Below are 20,169 nucleotides of genomic sequence, written 5' to 3'. Positions count from 1 at the left end.
TCAAGCCCGAGAAACCAAGATCTGCCCTTGACAGAACACTTACCTTCCTCAATTCCTTGCTTTTGGCTATTAACCTCCAACCCTGGATTTACCCCATGTAGTAAATGCAGAAGGAACGATAGAATCAGAAAATCATCTTTCAGAACACACCACAAAATAACCCATTTGGATAAGGATCAGGAGATGTATACTAACCCATCAGGACAAAGGTTACTGAGAACAAGCTGTCCGCATGATGTCCCAATATCAACCCCACAGAATACTTGCTAATTATAAAGTGATAGCTGTACCCTCATAAGGGAGACTACCTTAATCAAGTGATTAAACTCACAACTCCTAATTGTGACAATCTGGTATTAGCCTTTCTGATGGGATGCAATATGGATGGAGTCTACAGCATCTCCCCATGAAGTACTCTTGCCAAAAAACCCAGTGTAAGTCTTTAGACCTAACTTCCAGTTTACAGAAATGCAGAGATCAGAGAAACAAGTTAAATCACCTTACAAGGAAACCAGCAGACAAATCTAGAACGTGGGACATTCTACAAAACAAGAGACCTAGTCTCTTCAAAAATTTTCCATGGCATTAATGTCCAATGTCATGGAAAAGTACAAAGGTGGAAGGGCTGCCTTAGAGTAAAGGAGAACAAAGAAATATAATAATCAAATGCACGGTGTGAACCTTCACTGCATCCTGGTCCTACTTCATGCCCCGCCCTCTGAAAAAAAGTTACAAGAGACATTTTGAAAAGTGGGAGATTTGAATAAGGACCAATTAATTACTTGGCAACACTGGGGAATTACTATTAATTTTCTTCAGTATGACAACAGTAATGTGATTACGCAAAGGAATAACTTTACTTTTTAGAGATGTGTGCTGAAGATTTTAAGGGTGAAGTTATCATGACGTTTGCAATTTATTTCAAATGGTTCAGCAACTTTAGGTTTGAGAATTTTTACAATTAAAAAACTGGAAAAAGCAAAAAACATATTAAATCTATTTTTCTCTCATTTGATCAATCTAACCAAGCAGTTTTTCGCAGGGTCAAAATAATTACTCTCCTCAAACATGAGCAGTGAGGCAGTACCCAAAGCCATGTGGCTAAGGTTTTCAGAACTGCCACGTTGGACTAAACAGTCGCCTAGAGTCCAAAATCAGTCATGGCCTGCTTAATTTGTGTTTAAGAGCAGCTCACGGGAATTTTCAGACGCTGATTGTCATTCAGGATGGAAAAGTCAAGTAGGAACAAGGGACGGGGAGAGACCAAACTCAAACAAACAAAATTAAATAACAGCTAGTTTATTATTTTGAGGAAGAAAAAGAAATCAAGCATGATTCCTTTTGGGAACATTGCACACTCTCGGCGATTTATCGCATAATAAAAATGACGAGTTAAGTACTGTATCGTTTATAAAGCACTTTCATATGGATCACTTCTTTCTCTGACTCCTTCAAAATGACATGACACAGGAAAGTAAGTAATATCCCCATCTAACAGATCAGGACACGGAGGCTCAGAGAGGCTGGATAATTAGACGGAGGTCCTACAGCCAGGATGTGAGCCCAGGTCCTTTCACACTTAACACGGTCCTGCAGCGCGCTCACTGAGTGGCTGCCTTACTCTGGATAACGTTCATCTCTCTGAGCCTCAGTTTTCAGACTAGATAGCCTTAGGCTCATCAGAGAAACTGCACAAGTTCAGAATTGGGGCTAGAAATTTAGACTAGAAAGTAACAGGTGGCATCAGATCCCCCTTCCTTTCATTAACCCCAGGGGGCGGGGTGGGAGGTGGGAAGGGGCAGGAGCTAAGCCTGTGAGGAGGCAGCCACCTAAGAAGCCTGCACCTCTCCCTCCTGGGCCACCTCGGGCACGGGGACACTTTACAGACCCAGTTGCCTCCCAGGGTTCCAGGACATGCACAGAAATGAGAAGACCATGTGAGGCAAAGCAATCACCGAAACAAGGTCCACACAAGTACTGGGAAAAGCAAGAGCATCAGGAAAGGGGTGTGATTACTTCACCTGCAGGTCAAGCCCACACCCCTCACACTGCCTCGTGGCTGGCTGGCTGTTTGGAGGGGCTTCCCTCCATAACACTCTGTAATCAGGGGAAATTACTAATTCCACAGCCTTCATAAAACACAGAGGTCCACCAAATGTTTGGTTGGCAGATTTTTCTTTTTTTCTCCCAAAGGGCAGCTCATTAAGTCCAACAATAAAGCAGGCTTTGTTCTGAAGATTTACAGTGTTTTCCCAATGAAAATTCTAATTGACAACCACCAGGAGAGTAACAATGCAGAGCAAAGAGAGCTCTGGTTTCTCCCATTCTTCCAAGATCCATCTCAAAGAAGCACTTGCTTCTTAGGTTTCCTGGACCAGTGTTTAGCTCAGTCTTTATTTGGACACATGCATAAATAGATGGTTGCATATGAGAAGCTTTTTACTCCAAGTAGTCAAATCTTAAAAACCAAAAGATTTATTCCTTCGAACTTCAAAGATAAGGAATTTCACTTAATTCCCATGTCTCTCCACACAGGATAAGCATATTGCATAAAAATACAACAATGCCTTTTCTATGTAAAGAAGGGGGGACCCTAAAAATAATAAAATGCATGATGAGAGTCTTTAGAAATAGTTGCATGAGAATATTAAAGGCATTGCGATTCAAAGGATCCATTATAGAATTAAAGTTCAAGTACCAGAGGGAATGATTTTCATATGAATGTTGGGTATTGCTGTCACATACGAGAGTGTCTCCTCCACATTGAGAAGCAAGTCAGAGAGCTGTGAGTGACAAGGCACAGAGGGGGCTGTTCAGATAAGGGACAGACATTACCAGACCCTTTTTCAAAGAAAACTTTGAAGATTTTGTTAGGCTTTGTTCCTGGAACTGTCACAAAATAACAATACAGTTGCAAATGAGTGGTGTTCAGTGGCCATATCACTGCCTTTTACAGACCAGCTGGCAATGCTGCCCATGATGGGAAATTAGCATTAAAGAAAGTCTCAGGGTTACCAGGCTGACATACAGCCCAAGGAGAATATTCTCAAGTGAAGAACAACACCCAAGAGCCACACAAACCAGAAGCAAAATAAAAACGCCTGTCTGAAAGGAACAGCAGTGAGAAAAATCATCCTTATTTCTTTCTGAATCTTCCTGAATCTCTCACTCCTTCAGTGTCCACATCCCCACAGGAAAAATCAACCAACCAACCATGGGGCTTCCAGTTGCCATATACAGATTAAGAGAAGTGAAGCTGGTGGAAGAGGTGGAAAGATAACACAATTCACCCTCCTTTTTCTACACAGCAAGCAGAGAAAGGGACCACAGTGGAAAAGCACAGGACCTCGGGCAGGAGCACCGGGACCAGGAGTCAGGGGGCTGGAATCCTAATCAGTCTGGTCTCTACCAGCAGCTGTTTGATGAGTCCCTTCACTTCCTGAATTTCCTTGTCCTAATCTGTCAAGGAGTCACAGACATCTTGTTCTCAAACTGTGTTCCTTGGAGCCCTCGGGTTCTGTGGTGGTGCCTTGGACGCAGCCACAGTGACACAGGGTGATGAGAATGGGGCCCTATGCTGCCTCTCAATCCAAAACAGTTCGGAGGTGATCCATTTCATATGTCGAGGTTGTGAGTAAAGCCTTTTGTTTCGAGTTCTACCACCCAGACAATGCATAACTAAAATAGCTCAAAGGCACTGGACCAACATACCTTTTTATCATTATAATTACACAGTTTCTACATGCCTCTTTGGACTATTGTTGTTAAAATTAATTAATTGACAGGCGAATTAATGTTGATCCTCAAATCTGTATATCAGGTTCCGTTCCTCCTACTTAAAAGGTAAGAAAACCAAAGCTCGGATAAGACCAGTACCCCAAAATCACACAGCTAAGTAGGTAACAGGATTCAAACTCACGACTGTCTGACATTAAAACCATTAAGCCTGATTCTATCCTTATGATTAAAGAACAAATCTCACTGTAAACAAAATTGGTTTCCTCATTGTTATTGCAATTCCTTCTCCACAGAACATCAGGTTCCCCATTTGTATTCTCTGAGAGTAAACACTTACCCTGACGAGATGAAATGAATGGCCACAAGTTCTGCCCAACAAGCAAATCTGTTGGGTACAGGAAAGCCCAAAACGTTGACAACACCTCCAGGGCAATAATGGTTGTTAAGTACTTTCAAAGCAAACAAAACTCCTGAAAGAGAAGAAAGAGCGTACAAATATCAACAATCCAAATGTGGAGATGATCAACATTTGCAAAGAGAACTAGTTGAAAATGAAAAGGATTATTCAATTACATCCAATTTTTTTTGCTTTGAAAAATACTCGTTCCTTATAAGTCAGCCTGGCTTTCAGTACAAAGATGGTGTTCAACACAATCATCGTTCTGATATTTCTTAACATAGAAGTTCCTACCGACTTTCTGAATGCTACCAAATATATGTCACACAAAATGGGGATAAAACACCAGCAGTGGTCCTAAATGCCATTGAATTGTACACTTCAAAACCATTAATTAACGCCATGGGAATTTTCACTCAATTTTAAAAAATGTATATAACTAACGTGTATTTGTCTAACCTCTATGGAAAGAAATGCTGAAGGCAGAATATATTCTTTCTTCTCCCACAATTAGATGCATCTTGGTGCACCTTAGAGGAAAGGGGCAGGATGGCAGGGAAAGTACAGGGGAGGGTTAGATTCCCTTCTGTTTTAGGACTATTTCCCTCCTCCCCTTCATATTCTAATTTTTAGAACACCTAATTTAAGCCCTGATGGCAATTTCAGTCCTATGACATATATGCAAAGTAAAAGAACTAGTGAGGGAGAAAAGTGAGCGACAAGGCAACACAAGGTTAAAGCCACGTAGAGTGGGTTTAAATCCCAGCTGTACCACTTACTAGGTGTGGAACCCTGAGCTAGTTTCCTTACTTCTCTGTGTCTTAGATTCCTCACCTGCAAATCCAAGATGATGCCAGCTCCCTATGAACCTGTTACATGAATTAAACAGCATGAATTATGCAGAATGACTATTATGGCTCCTAAAACATGGTGAGCGTGCCACGGTAGGCTGTGATGCATTTATTTTAAAGAAGTTATTACGAGGCATACTCATCTTCGTAGAGAGCTCCCAATCACAAATACACCTGTGGGTCTCTCCCTGGCCCCACCATGATGGAGCCAGGGTATATTTCCAGTACTGCATCTCCTACAAAACTACCTTTGAGCAGACCACAGCCCAAACTGTCCAAGAGTAAATGATGGATAGCAAAACCTATTTCCCACCTGTGCTCCAGTCAGCTTCCTCTCTCCAAAATCCAATGCCCAGCAACCCTGAACCACTCAGAATTCAGTTCCCTCACCAACTAGAGCCCCAGGATTTATAAGAGGACAGCAGCCACGCCTCCCACACCGGCTATGCTGCTACCTTCGGACTCTGTCTGCCTTACCTGAGAAACCTACAGCGCAATTCCTTCGGAAGCCAGGTTCACCCATAAATTCTGCAACAGCAAGTTCCAAGAACAGGTACACCACCCCAGTGAGTAGGGAGAATGTGATGATGATGTAGGCAAACCATCTACTTCCTAGTCTTCTTTCGAGATTCATTCCTTTCCACAGCATAGATACCATATTGAAATACAAATGCCAATCGTCTGCATGGTGAACGGGAGAAAGCAGTAAGCGCTGCCAGTCTTTCTGCTGGTAACATTTCTCCACACTAAGGCAGGAGTTCTGCAGCGGCTTCAGAGGACTCAGGAAGAACCAGACGTTGAGAGCCAAAGTCGCTAGGGTGACAGGTGGGATATTGTTGACCCCAACCTGGAAGACTTGAGAAAGGAGCAGAAGAAGCCCCGTATTAAGTCCTCTTGATCTCCGCTGCATGGTCTGAGATCAACCCAGCGATGGGCAAATGTGCTCAGGCTTTAGGAATCCAGGGAGGTATACAGACAGTTGAACCTGAAACATAGAATAAAATACGCAAGAAAATGCACCAATTAAAAACGAATACATTGACAAGACACGCACTTAAAGGCAAGCTTACATGATGCACACCCCACCTCTCATCCATCAGAAACATTTGTTTTCAGTGTCCTCCAGAGTAACACCCAGGACACTGGCTGGCATCCTTCTTTCGTATTATATTCTAAAGTAGAAATTTTATCACAAATCCCAATGGACCAGTGAATGGATGGGTATGCTTTCTCTGACAAATATGCCATGGAAATATGACTTGTCTTTCTTTTAAGGAAATTTGTAACCTAAAAATACCTTACAAAGATAGTACATAAATATTTAATAACGATTTCTGCTGAGAACGTTTGTCAGGATTCTTTACCACCTTCATTTTTTCAAAGAAATATTCAGTTCTGATATATTACATAGAGTTTGCTCCAAGGTTTTTAAACATCAATAGCAAGTTTTAAAACACAAGAATACAATAATGTATTCTATTAGAATACAATAGAATACAATAATGTATTCTATTAAGAATAGAATACATTATCTTCTATTCCACACTGCTAGGTATCAACTGCCAGAATGCTTTATTTTCACAAAAACCTCAACTTTTACCTACTATGTGCCAAAACGTTACCTACTACGTGCCAAATCCTGCACTGAAACACAGTCCCTGTTTTTAAGGAGCTCATTTTCTACAAAGATGTAAACCCACAACTGCCAAACAACATTCGAAACACAGTGACAGAGGGGACCTGGTCCCCAGGCACAGGATTCAGCCTGAGTGGTGACATGACTCTGGTCTTTCAGGGTGAACTGGCGTTGGTGACCAAGCAGAGTTCCAGTGTTCAGCAGTCTGCTTCTCCACTCCCAGAACTTGGGCTGGACTTGCGACTTGTTTTATGGATGGAAGGCAGAAAAAAGCACACTCCATGAGTCCTGAATCTTGGCCTCAGGATGACCTGCAGGCTCATGCTCTCACTTGAAACCCTGCCAAGCAACCACGTGGACAAGTCCAGGGCAGCCATCCCTCTGATGGCCCTGGCCATTAGCCAGCTAGTACCCCCAAAGCAAACTGTCTAGGGGACCAACAGCTGACCACAGATGCATAAATGAGTCCAGCTGAGCCATCTAATTGGTTGACCCACTGAACAGTGAGCCAAATAAATGATATCTTACTTCACCAAGTTTTGGAGTGGTTTGTTATGCAGCAATTACTAACCAATACAAAAGGTATTTGCTTTGGTGACTGACTGGTTTTGCTCATGGGAAGAAACTAGCAAAGAAAGAGACACAGACTAAAGATGCAAGAGATAAAAAGATTCAAGTCCTTAAAGGGAAGAGCCTTCTCCATCATGGCATAATATTTATGTCATAACATAAATGTCAAGTGCAGATATGGGTCAGTAGGCAGAAAAGGAGACAGGATGCTGACAAGGTGCACATCTAGTGATTGTTTTTTCTGTGGAGCTTTCTTGGCCTCCACCCAAATAGGTAATTCTCTGATACCCTAAAGATTCTTACTCAGAGCACACATTGGAAAGTACAGGGGCCTTTGGAACAAAAAAAGGGCAGGATTTTCCGACTGACTAGCCCTGTGACCCAGGGCAAATTACTTAAACTCCCTGAACTTCAAGCTCTTCACATTAAATTGGAATTGCCTCCTCCCCTGGATGAACGTAACATGTCTGGAACAAAGTGGGTGCTAAGTCAATGGCAGCTACTTTTTTCATGACTACAAGGTAACCTCACTTATGTGAACAGTCATTTGCAAATGGCAGCATCTTAATGAGCCTCAAATGTACTCCCCACTCCCCAATACGGAGTCTTATCAACATCACCCCCAAAAGAAATGCCAAAGAAAAAAATTGTGTGTGTGTGTTCCCATCATTAACACAACCCAAGTTTCTTTTTTCTTTTTTTTATTATTAGTTTCAGGTGCACAAGACAAAGTAATACTTAGACGTTTATCATTTATATCCCTCACACTGTGTCAACCCCCCCGCCCCTATCCACTATCCCTCTGACATTGCACACAGCCATTACATTTCCACTGTCTCTATTCCTAATGCTGTGCTCTGCTTCTTGTAACTATATACATAAGTATGTATATATATATATATGTGTGTGTACATATATATGTACACATATGTATATCTATATATCTATAGATACATAAATATATAGATATATATATAGATATATATAAACGTGTAGGTGACATTCATTATTGTTCAGCTTCAGCTTCAGGTGTACAGTGCAGTGATCAGGCATCTACATGATCCCTGAGGTGGTCTCCCTAATGAGACAAGTGTCCATTGGATACCCTACAAAATCTTTACATTATTGATTACATTCCCCAAATTAACTTTCATAACCCCGTGGCAATCATGTGGTTACTGTCTGCTTTCTAATCCCCTCACATTCCCCCTTATCCCCACCTCCCCCCCCATCTAGCAACCCTCAGTTTTTCCTCTATGTCTCTGAGACTGTTTCTGATTAGTTCGTTCACTTATTCTTTTCTTTAGATTCCGCATGTAAATGAGATCATATGGTATTTGTCTCTCTCTGTCTGACTTATTTCACTTAACATAATGTTCTCTAGGTCCATCCATGTTGTTGCAAATGGTAAGATTTCTTTCTTCTTTATGGCTGCGTAATACTCCATTGTATAAATGTACCACAGTTTCTTAATCCAGTCGTCTACTGATGGGCATTTTGGTTGTTTCCATGTCTTGGCTATTGTGTATAGTGCTGCAATAAACATAGGAATGCATAAATTTTTTTGAATTAGAGTTTTGGATTTCTCCGGATAGATACCTAGGAGTGGAATTGCTGGATCATAAGGTAGTTCCATTTTTAGATTTTTGAGATACCTCCATACTGTTTTCCATAGTGGCTGCACCAATTTGCAATCCCACCAACAGGGCACAAGGGTTCCCTTTTCTCCACATCCTCGCCAGCACTTGTTGTTTGTTGATTTATTGATGATAGCCATTTTGACTGGGGTGAGGTGGTATCTCATTGTGGTTTTTATCTGCATTTCTCTAATGGTTAGTGAGGTTGAGCATTTTTTCATATGTCTATTTGCCATTGGTATGTCCTTTTTAGAAAAATGTCTCTTCATGTCCTCTGCCCATTTTTTAATTGGGTTGTTTGTTTTTTTGGAGTTGAGTGAGTTTTTTATAAATTTGTGATATTAACCCCTTATCAGCTGTATCATTGGCAAATATATTTTCCCATTCAATAGGATCCCTTTTTGTTTTATTGATGGTTTCTTTTGCTGTGAAAAAACTTTTTAGTTTGATTTAATCCCACGTGTTTATTTTTTCTCTTACTCCCCTTGCGTGAGGGGATATATCAATAAAAATCTTACTCCAGGTAATGTCTGTAAAGTTGCTTCCTATGTTTTCTTCTAGGAATTTTATGGTTTCAGATCTTACATTTAAGTCTTTAAGCCATTTTGAATTTGTTTTTGTATATGGTGGTCCAGCTTCATTTTTTTTGCATGTGTCTGTCCAGGTTTCCCAGCACCATTTATTGAATAGACTGTCTTTACCCCACCGTAAATTCTTGCTTCCATAGTTGTAGATTAAATGACCATATAAGCATGGATTTATTTCTGGACTTTCTATTCTGTTCCATTGATCTCTGTGTCTATTTTTATGCCAGTACCATACTGTTTTGATTACTGTAGCCTTATAGTATAATTTGATGTCAGGTGTCATTATATCTCCCACTTTGTTCTTATTTCTCAAGATTGCTGAGGCTATCCGGGGTCTTTTATGGTTCCACATAAGTTTTAGGATTATATGTTCTATTTCTGTGAAAAACGTCATTGGTAGTTTGATAGGAATTGCGTTGAATATGTATATTGCCTTGGGTAGTATGGACATTTTAACTATGTTAATTCTTCCTATCCATGAACATACAACCCAAGTTACTTATTGCCATGGGTTTATTATTAGAGCTCTATAGCAGTCTCATGAGAAAATTTAATGAAATTTCAACTGCAAAGCTCCCAAATAATTTTGCAAAACTGTCTATATTTTTCACATTGGCCTTCAAGGCAATTTTCTTCTTCAACTACTGTGATTGTCTTGCAATTCTCCTAAATAATTCTATATATCAAACATCATTGCCTGTAACAGGAGCGATGAAAAAACATGGCCTTGATCATCAAGTAATCAGCTTACAAGAAATCACAAAGAAATCCTTCAGTATCAGTACAAACTGTGTCCAATGGAGGCCAGCATTGGAACACCAGAAAATCAAAACAAATTAGGGCTTTGCTTAAGAAATAGTTCCACCTCAATTGGAATCATTAGTGATGAGAAGAATAAACAGAAGAATAGTGGAATTTCCCCAATCTTTTCTCACACTGTGCAACTAGGCTCACATCACACTTGCTTTACGTCTTCGCCTAAATCCAAAGGTCCCTTTCTGTTCGCCTCCCTTCTCATCTCTCAGCTCGTCACCCCACTTCCCCGGCAGGTGTTTTCCTGGGACTTCACCCCTCCTTCCAACACCCCACACACACACACACCGTCTCCTTTTCACTTTTCATCTACCCTTACTCTCTTTTGCACATGCTCATAGAACTCAACTCTCACAGTTTCTATAATTCTTTTTATCAGGATGATTCCTAAATTTCTATTTTTCAGCCTGGATTTCTCAGTAGGTTTCAGCGACACAATCTTACAGGAAGTAGATAGTCGGCCTGATCTCTTGGTTTCTGAAAACTGAACTTTTCTCTTCACAGATGACTATTCAGCCATTTCCTCTATCACTGATTCACTTAATAAATATCAAATGCCAAATGCACGCCAGCCCTTGTGGCAGGCTCTAGTGGTACAGCAAAGAACAAAACTCTTACAATCCCTGCACCTAAATGGTCCATTTCTATTTGTTGAAGGAAATAAAAACACTGGCTGCTGAAAATCAAAAGATGAATAAAACGATGTGGTTTATATTCTCAACAAACGTATACTTCACGTGAAGGCAGATATAACCACAGTCAGTGTGAGAAGTGCATAACATACTCGTACATTGAACTCTGCTCTCATACAGGCCACGAGAGTACTGGTGTAGGCAGAACGTGTGAGTTTTACGTAGCAAAGACAAATGGGCACTACTGCATACCAGCTCTATGGACAGCCCAGTTTCCCTCCTAGTAGATTATCAAGTCAGACACCCAAGGTGAAGGATGCAGCCTGTAACAAGGTAACAGAAAAGCCATGATTACAGCATAAATGGCTGAGGGCAGAATTATCGTATCCCGGTTGATCACCACTGAATACCCAGAGCTTAGCACAGTGACTAGCATATAGTCTGTACTTAATAAGTTTTGCCCAATGACTCAAGATTAGTATTTGTATCACATGACATAATAAATGAGACTGACTGTAAAGGTCTGAACACCTATGGGATGTTCATCTCTGAGCATTTTTCCTGCAATTGTAGCAACCTTCCCCACGGCACTATATATATTATTCTATTTGCCATTTTTAGTTCCAGAACAGTGTTTATAACATTTATCTCAACTTTACAGAAATAAACCTCCGCTCTCTTTAAAATGTATTAATAGGCTGCTTTGCTAGAACTATTTGATTTTTTAAAATGGCATTTTAGTTATATAGTAATACACACCAGACAGCTCTATATCAAGGGTGTGACAGAGAAATAAAAGACTTCTTGAAATATTGATAGGAAAATTAGCAAGATTTACTTTTAATGAGAAATTAAAAATTAAATAGGTATGTAATAAGAAAAACTAAGTAGCTAGAACAAACAAAAGAAACTGAATTCATAACTTGGGAAACCAATGTGTCTCGAGGGGGGAAAAAGAAAGGCATTTTATAAAAAGGGAATAGAAACTAATTGTAGTGATTCTCAAGTCTACTTACAAAGCAGGGAATGTTTCATCATTATCCTTTACCAGGGAGGTATATATCTCAACTTTCAGTTTAAATGTTCAAGAATTCAGAGCATTAAATTACAAGAATACACTCCTGTTATAAATTAGATTTACAATCTGGCATCTGATAGTAACCAAATTCATTTCATAAGAAAGAAACTACAGTTTTAATGGGAGTAATCAAATGCGCCTCTGAAAACTGCCTTCCATGTCACTATGAGAGCAACAAATCTTACAACTATTCACTGCGATTTTTTTTCATTGTATGAGGTTTTTCTTTAAAACTCGAGGAAAGGTTTATCACTACATATTTGAGATAGATTATTGCTATGTCATTATTACTGTTTTTATGCCTTTGGTAAATTTCATTGAACAATTCCATTTATTAAGTATATTCTCTAAAAAGTCATACGGTTGAGTGCAGGTTTGTTCAAGTCGCTTGGCAAACATTTATCAAAGGCCTCCTACCATTAAGGGTCAATACTTTGCTAATGCCTGACTTTCTAAATGCTTCAGTTTTTGTTGTTGTTTTTTTAAATTGAGATATAATTCACATCCCGTAAGACTTCCTGTCTTAAAGTGCACAATTTGGTGGTTTTTAGTATATTCACAAGGTTGTGAAATCATCCCCACTAACTCCAGAACATTTTCATTGCCCCAAATGAAACCCTGGACCATCGGAGTCACTCCCCACCACCCCCCCACCCCACCCCCACCCCCCCGTCCTAGGCAACCACTAATCTACTTTCTGTCTCTATGGATTTGCCTCTTCTGAACATTTCATATAAACAGAATCACACATACGACGTTTTGTGTCTGGCTTCTTTCACTTAGCATGACGTTTTCAAGGTTTATCTATGTTGTAGCAAGTATTAATATAATAGTTCCTTTTTTATGGCAGACTATTTCACTATATATCGGGGGTGCCAAAAAAAAACACGTATGCACAGTTTAAGAGATATTATCTATGTATTACTTTTAGAAGTTGAATTGAATTACGGTAGCAATGTGTAGTATGCCGTTCGCTTAAAAGGTGGCGTTAATCAAATGAATGCTAGCGTCACCAGGCAGCAGGCAAGACAGTCAAAGAAAATGGCGGAAGCACGGTGGTCCTTCAAGGAGCACAAGACCGTTTTGAAGTGGTATGTGAAATTTGAAAACGTTGTGGAAGTACAATGACAATGGAGGCGTGAGTCTGCAACAGCACCTCCAACACGCCTAACAGCTGCACGCATTCGTGAGAAGTTTGAGACCCATGGTGCTGTGTGTGACGTGCACAAGGGAAGATCTGGGAGGCCTCACACAGCAACAAGTCCTGCTGCTTCTGCTGTGGTGCTGGGACAGTTCACACGCTCGCCACAGAAGTCTAACAAACAGTGTTTGCTGTAATCAGAAGTGTCTGGACGCTGATGGGAACCACCCTGAGCACCTCTTGTAAGTGCAGAAGTCAAACACGACTTGTATTCATCTTTTCTTATCGGTATATACTGAGTATTACACTTTTAAGACAGTTTTTCCCTTTCTTAAAATGTGTATACATTTTTTGGCACCCTCTGCAGATATACCACACTGTATGTGTCCATTCATCAGTTGGACATCTGGGCTGTTTCCACTTTTTGGCTATAACAGATAATGCGGCTATGAACATTCATGTATAATTTTTTTGGAGGAACACACGTTGTTTTCCGTTCTTTTGGGCATATACCAGGAAGTAAAATTGCGGGGTCATATGGGTAACTCTATGCTTAACTTTTTGAGGAACTGCCCAACTGCTTTCCAAATTTCTGCACCACTTTACATTCCCTCCAGCAGTATATGAGGATTCCAGTTTCTCCACATCCTCAGTATTTGTTTTTATCCAGTTTTTTATTATAGCCATCCTAGTAGGTGTGAAGTGGTATTGATTTACATTTACCTAATGACTATTGATGAGCAAATGCTTGTCATTGCTTCAAATGTAATATAAACACATATGCTCACAGGTACACATAACCACAGAGACGAGCGGGCTCCCCTCTACTGCCCCAAATCATTCTCTCTGTCTCTCTCTCTGTCTCTCTCTCTCAGTAATAGTTCAACAAGCTCAGGTCAAAAGAAGGCTTCAGAAAGATGAAACTGTGAAGAGATCGTCCTGGTTACACTGCAAGGATTTTAGCACCACCCTGCCCTGCCCTGTGACGTGATGTGTTGAAAGTGAATGGGAATGTGCTCAATAGCAGGGCAGGCTCAGGCGAACACATTCAGCTACACATACTGCAAAATAGTTTTTGGAAGAAACAGAAGGTTAGTGTTCTTTCTTGCTTCAAACGAAGCAAATATGCTATGGAAATAGCTGACTGTTTATGCTAAAGATAAAAGCTTCCTCTGCTTTTAAGTTAGAAGAGCTGGACAACAAATTAGTGCATCATAAATACCACATTAACTCGGCCAAAATATACACAAAACAGTAGCTGCATTCTTTTTCTCTCTCTTATTCCATTTTGTACAGTCTACTGTTGCTACGAATGAACAGAAGTGGGCCATTTCTTCTCACTCCTGCAACACTCTCAGGAATCTTATCATTTATGGCTTTTCTAATCCAAACGTAAGAAATTATTTTCTCTGCTTCTCACTATAGGGCCAATAGATGATAACTTTGTAGTCGAGCACAATTATAATAAAATTCTCTTTTCTTCCATAAAACGTCTTAGAATAATTGTATTTTTCATGAAGAGTATTAGCTTCCTTAGGCCCCAAAAGAACCCAATTACAAAATGCAGATTTTCAAGATAGTTTTTGAAAATGAGGAAATTGTATAGTATAACATGTATTTGCATTTAATGAAAAACAAGAATTTAACTGAAGACTGGCAAAGTAATTTGTTTCTTCTTTTCAAATACATGAATGCATTTCAAACAGCTTACACAGCTTACATGTAATACATGGTTGTTATTTGCAATACACAGTTGTACGTATAACATGTAAATTATGCTTTTAAAACTTAATATTTAAATACTAAATGCAATAGAAGATAGTATGGTTTCACATCATTACACCATGTTCAACTCACTACAATGCATCAGCTACCTGAGTTGATCAGCAAATGGGGAGTTCTGGGGATACAGTGTGGAATCTTCATCAGGGTACCCTAATTGTTTAATGACAAGCTGCATGTAAATGACAAATTTTTCTGACCCTCTAAATCTGTTAAATGGCTACATCACTGAAAAAATCAAGGGAATCACAGTAGGGTTCTATGTTTTCTTATTTCACATTAAAGTCAGAGAGACACAAAGAAATGAAGACAATCAAATGAATGAAATCTGACTTCATGAATAAAAAATGAAAACTGGAATAAATTATATTAAGAAGGTAATGGGAATCTAGTCTTTATGAATATTGTGACACTCAGTAATTACATTCCAGCATCTATTCATAGAAATATCTACAACTCGGACTCTGTTCCAGAAGAAATTGGGCATTGAGAGCATTTTCCACTTTTGAGGGCTGCTGAGGCTTCCGTTCGTGTGACGGTTCTCCAAAGTCCTACACTTCTTCATTATAACCACACGGGAAATGATCTCAACTGGCTCGACACGATCATTAGACTACCAACTGGCTAAATCTTTCTGATTTTAAGCTACCAGACCTAGAGTTTTTAAGACTCAAGAGCTCCTTCTTCCTTTTTCCCCTCATATACCATCTCCCCAAATGAAATGAGTAATTCCCCTTACCTTAGTGGGACAATTCCCAACTGTCTTTTACAATAGCCTGCCTTGTGTCGATGTGGAAGGCAGAATACCTGATCTCTGGTGGGTTAGGATTTGAGACCACTGAAACGACGGAAGAAGTAAAAGAATGTTCCAGACAAGGAAGCAACCATCAGTAAGAGCATCAGTTACATGGTAGCAGACCCCACCAAAGGTCATGCCCAAAGATCATGACAGTCTTCCCCCAATCCACTTATAGAATGCCTGACTTGATTTGCTTAAAATCCAATCTCCTCATGTGATCCCTTGCCCCCAAGCCACCAAGCTTTCTCACCTGTAACGGCTTTCTATACTTCTTCACCACGAGTCTAAACAGTGTCGTGGTTAATGGAATGGATTCTGAAGCCAAATGGCCGGGGTTTGAATCCTGGCTCAATTGCCTGGAATTGTTGACGTTGGGCAAGTTCTCAGTTAATCTATGCCTAAGTATCCTCATTTATAAAACAGAAGCTAAGTAATAATAAGCCCAGCCTTGTGGAGTTGATGAGTTAACATGCCTAAAACATATAGAACAATACCTGAAAAATAATATGCGCTGTATAAGTATTAGCTAATGTTAAATCTTTATCATCATCTGATCAACTTCAAGCATTTCAGCCTAGGATCCAAAGTGTTATAACATTTGCAGACTTTCTTCAATATTAACTAATATCTATGCAATTATTTATAGTTTACAAAGGGGCTATGTTTCATTTAATTCTCACCATCCTGTGAAGACCACATTAGTTCCATGTTATCTACTAGAGGGTCTACACAGCGATTGCCAAGAAAACCCCTTACCTGTCCTGCCCATCCTGAAGCAAGCTCTACACACCTGCCCAGAAGAGAAGCAGCTCAAGGGAGCTTCTGTCCTGGAGACTTTCTGGGGGTGTTCCAATTCCAGCCCGCTGATGTCTCTGTCCAAGGTGCTTAATAAGTAAGGCCCTCTCCTCAGATGGGCGACCACATAGGGGGTTCTCACCACCAGAAGTCCCCAAGTGACCCTGACACACATCCCATAGCTTATATTTTAAGTATGACCATTCCAAATATTACTGCCCCATTTAGCGGAAATACTTTCAGCAGTTTGGGTGTGAAACCATAAAAAAAAAGAAATTCCATTTTTCACATATAAAGAAACCAAGATGACAATGCCCATTAATTGGACTATCAGGACTCAAACGCAATGATTGCCACCAGACCAGACAGTGCTGCTGCCGTGCCGAGCCCTTTAACCTTCTTTCTCTCACAGCTGCAACCCTTGCAGATACCGTCTCCACCTGTGAGGGGCCCTGGCAGTCCTGTGTGGCCATCGCTCAAGAAAAGCCAAAGTCTGTACTTCCACAGTGTGCAACAAATGCCTCACATCTGTAAGACGTTAACTAAAACTCTTTTGAAATTCTAGGCTGTATCTAGAGACAGGCCAGAAATAGTTCAGTTCTACTTCATATCCAGTATTTTTTTATCTTAAGACCCCAGTCTGGGAACCCTTAAATAAGATGTCAGCTATTTTTCTTTCACATAAATGCTTCTCGGAGGGTAAACTCAAATTTGAGAGATTTTTTTCAAAGTACTAAAATGGACTAAAATAATCCTTCACTATTAGTTCAACCTCTAGTTGTATTATGTGTTGTAAAATTTAATTGAAACTAATTTGAGTAACGATAAGGGAGGGGAAAAAGTGATTAAAAGTGTAAAGATTTCAATACTTACCATTTTGCAAAGGGTTTCCTTTTATAAAAAATAACATCTTACCAAAGAGGTAAGGTAGAACAATACATTTTAAATTACATATTGCTTTGGGCAATAATGAAACCCATTGAAATACAATGTCCGTTTTAGAAAAAAGAATTATTACGAGGGGAGAATTACATTTTTAAGACTTCGAAAAAAGTAAACAGATATTTTAAAGTAAAATTCCTAGAAAGCAAACCAATGTGAAGAAATTCTGGGATATAAATAGTAAAGTCGCTGGGGGCAGAGGATATTTGGGCAAGGTTGGGAAAAATGGGTAAGATGTGTCTAGTCCAGAAATATGCAGACAGTGTCCACTGGGGGAGAGGGGTAAGACTTCACAATCCGTCTTCCCCCAAACACCACAACTTAACATACCATCCAATTAAAACGAGTGTGCTTGCTATGCAAACACAGATCCAAGGCAAATCCCCCAGCCACCTGTCCCCTAACACTGCACCCCATTTCCAAGCAGATTTCTACTTGGGAGTCCTTTAGACACACAAATTCTAGAGCCAACAGAATTTCTGGAACCGTTGCATACAGGCATTTTAATACAAATTATTTTATACCCACACAAATTACTGAAGCAAAACTAAGGTGGTAGTTATGAAAAGAGAAGTTTAAATACGGCAAAGTGGTTTCAAATGATGCAGTCACCTATTCTGAGCCACAGAAATACCTGCTCAGGGCAGTCAATGGAATCACCAGAAGAAACTGTCAAGTTGGTCCTTGATAATCAGTTAGCTCTATGCTACGGATTCTTAACAACACTCAGAACTGGTAAGAGTGACTGAGTTCTGCCAGAAACGGTTAGGTCAATTTCTCCCGAGAGGGAATATGGCACAGAACCAAGTCCACCAGGTCAAACAAAAGACTGCGGCGTCTACCCTGGCCCTGCCACTAAGAAGGAGGGTAGAAAGCATAAGAACTAAAAAGATAAAACAGGCAAACAAAAAGCCACCAACACTATCACAGCCAAAAGCACGCTTTGTTACTACGCTGAGGACTGGCTGCTGCGGGTAAAATATTCAAAGGAGTAACCAGCTGGTTTCAGGTAAAGGCAGAGGACTCAGGAAAGCGAATGGCAGATTTCGGAAATGCTCTAAACTCGCTTCAACCACAGCACCAACAGCACATGAGTCAGTTCAATGCCAGCTGAGTTACACAGAGTAGGGCAAATGAAGACCCACAGTTAATTCATTCCAAGGGACTAGAGGTTTTGCCAAAGTGAAAGGAAAAGACGAGGCGGTGGCAGTGTGAGCAATCTGCTTGGGGTTCCCAGTGATTTGAAAACTGGAGGTAAAAAGTACAGAGGATTAAAATAAACTGGAGAGAAACTTCCCCAAGGAGACAGCACTTCCTCCTGGGCTTTTGCCAGCTGCCCTGGCTCTGCTCCCACCTTCGGGGTCCTGAGTGTCCAAGATCATCCAACCACTGAGGGGTCTGTTTCTTTCTTTAGATTGAGTTGGATCAAGTTGCCTTGTACCGTGTTTCCCCGAAAATAAGACCTAGCCTGACCATCAGCTCTAATGTGTCCTTCGGAGCAAAATGGGTTGGTATAAGCATTCAATTAGCATACTCTTAATGACTGTAACTCTCTGTTGTTATTGTCAGGCATCACTGTTTGTGCTTCTCCCAGAAGCAGACTCTGAGACAAGGGTCCTTGTGCAAGCAATTTATTTGGGAGGCAACAAATTCGCTGGTAGGGTTGTGGGGAAGCAAGAGGAAGGCAAGGCAGCCAGAAAGGTATGCATTATCAAGCAAGCCCTCACTATAGCTGACTAGAGCTTAATCCCACTGGGAACTAGTGTACTTGTTCCTCAGTACTATGCTCCAAAGGCTAGGGGTCTGCCTTAGCGCCCCATCATTTGAGGCTTGCCAAAGCCGGTGTCAGGGGCCAGAGGAAGCACCTGGGCAAAGAACTGCAGGTGCTGGAGGCTAGGACTCTGGCCCAATGCACTAAGGGCAGGGCACGGACAGCACTGCTAGCACCACTCCCCGGGCCCCAGACACCCACTCCCACTCCTCCCTACCCATTATATTCCTCCCCAACCTGCAAAGCCCAGCTCTGGTCCTGCCTTCTTCCTGACAGGCTCCCTGACCATGTCAGCGCTTACTAATTTCCCGCACTCCTTTCCGCGTGTATGGTCCACCAGTGCCAATTAGGGTGTCACGAGAGGCCTTATATCATCTTTACCAAACTGTTTGCCTTAGTTTCCTGCTATGTAGAGTGGTAATGGCAGCTAACCCTGATAGTAGAATTCTTGTAAAAAATAAATGACTTAAAGTATCAAAGTGCTTAGAATAATGCCACACACCCAATAAACACTCATTAAATCTTAGGTATTGTTTCAATGACTTAAACAGAAATACCTACCTGCTACTGTTTTATAGTTTTTCCAAAATAGAGGTCGAAAAGAAAGGTCAAATTACTGGTTAACGTTACACATGCACACGCACACGCACACACACACACACACACACACACACACACACGACTTGTTCATCTCTGGTAGTACTGCTCTCACACTTTACATGTACTATTATCCCATTCAATCCTCCAAACTTTATGAAGCAGATATTATTTCCCCATTTTACAGATGAGCAGGGATTTTAACCAAGATAATCTGGCTCCAGAGACCTTATTCTTACAATAAAGCTGCAACTCAGGTTTGTCTACGGAACACTTGAGTTTTTAACGCTCAGAAAAGTCTACACTCAGACTCCAGCAACTCATTGAAACTACCATTTAAGTATTCCTTCAGGGGCCTCAGTTCCAGGTGAGCTGATGGTGGGGGAGAATATGCTGCCCCCAA

General features: G+C 40.6%; 1 protein-coding gene across 4 annotated transcripts in view; it reads right to left on the bottom strand.

The window, feature by feature from the left end:
• Window positions 1-20,169, bottom strand: part of RHBDD1 (rhomboid domain containing 1) — a 112,476-nt gene that overhangs the window by 82,079 nt on the left and 10,228 nt on the right. For all 4 annotated transcript variants that reach the window (XM_019736620.3, XM_088794579.1, XM_019736622.3 and 1 more), the window contains exons 2-3: window positions 5,464-5,971; window positions 4,076-4,208 (exon numbers count right to left, since the gene is read on the bottom strand). In XM_019736620.3, the coding sequence (XP_019592179.3) occupies window positions 4,076-4,208; window positions 5,464-5,896 (566 nt within the window). In that variant the 5' untranslated portion in view covers window positions 5,897-5,971. The remainder of the gene's footprint in view (window positions 1-4,075; window positions 4,209-5,463; window positions 5,972-20,169) is intronic.

Source organism: Rhinolophus sinicus, chromosome 17, assembly GCF_057876585.1.
Source record: "Rhinolophus sinicus isolate RSI-liver-muscle chromosome 17, RSI-T2T, whole genome shotgun sequence".
NCBI lineage: Eukaryota > Metazoa > Chordata > Mammalia > Chiroptera > Rhinolophidae > Rhinolophus > Rhinolophus sinicus.
This window is presented reverse-complemented; position numbering and strand designations above follow the sequence as displayed.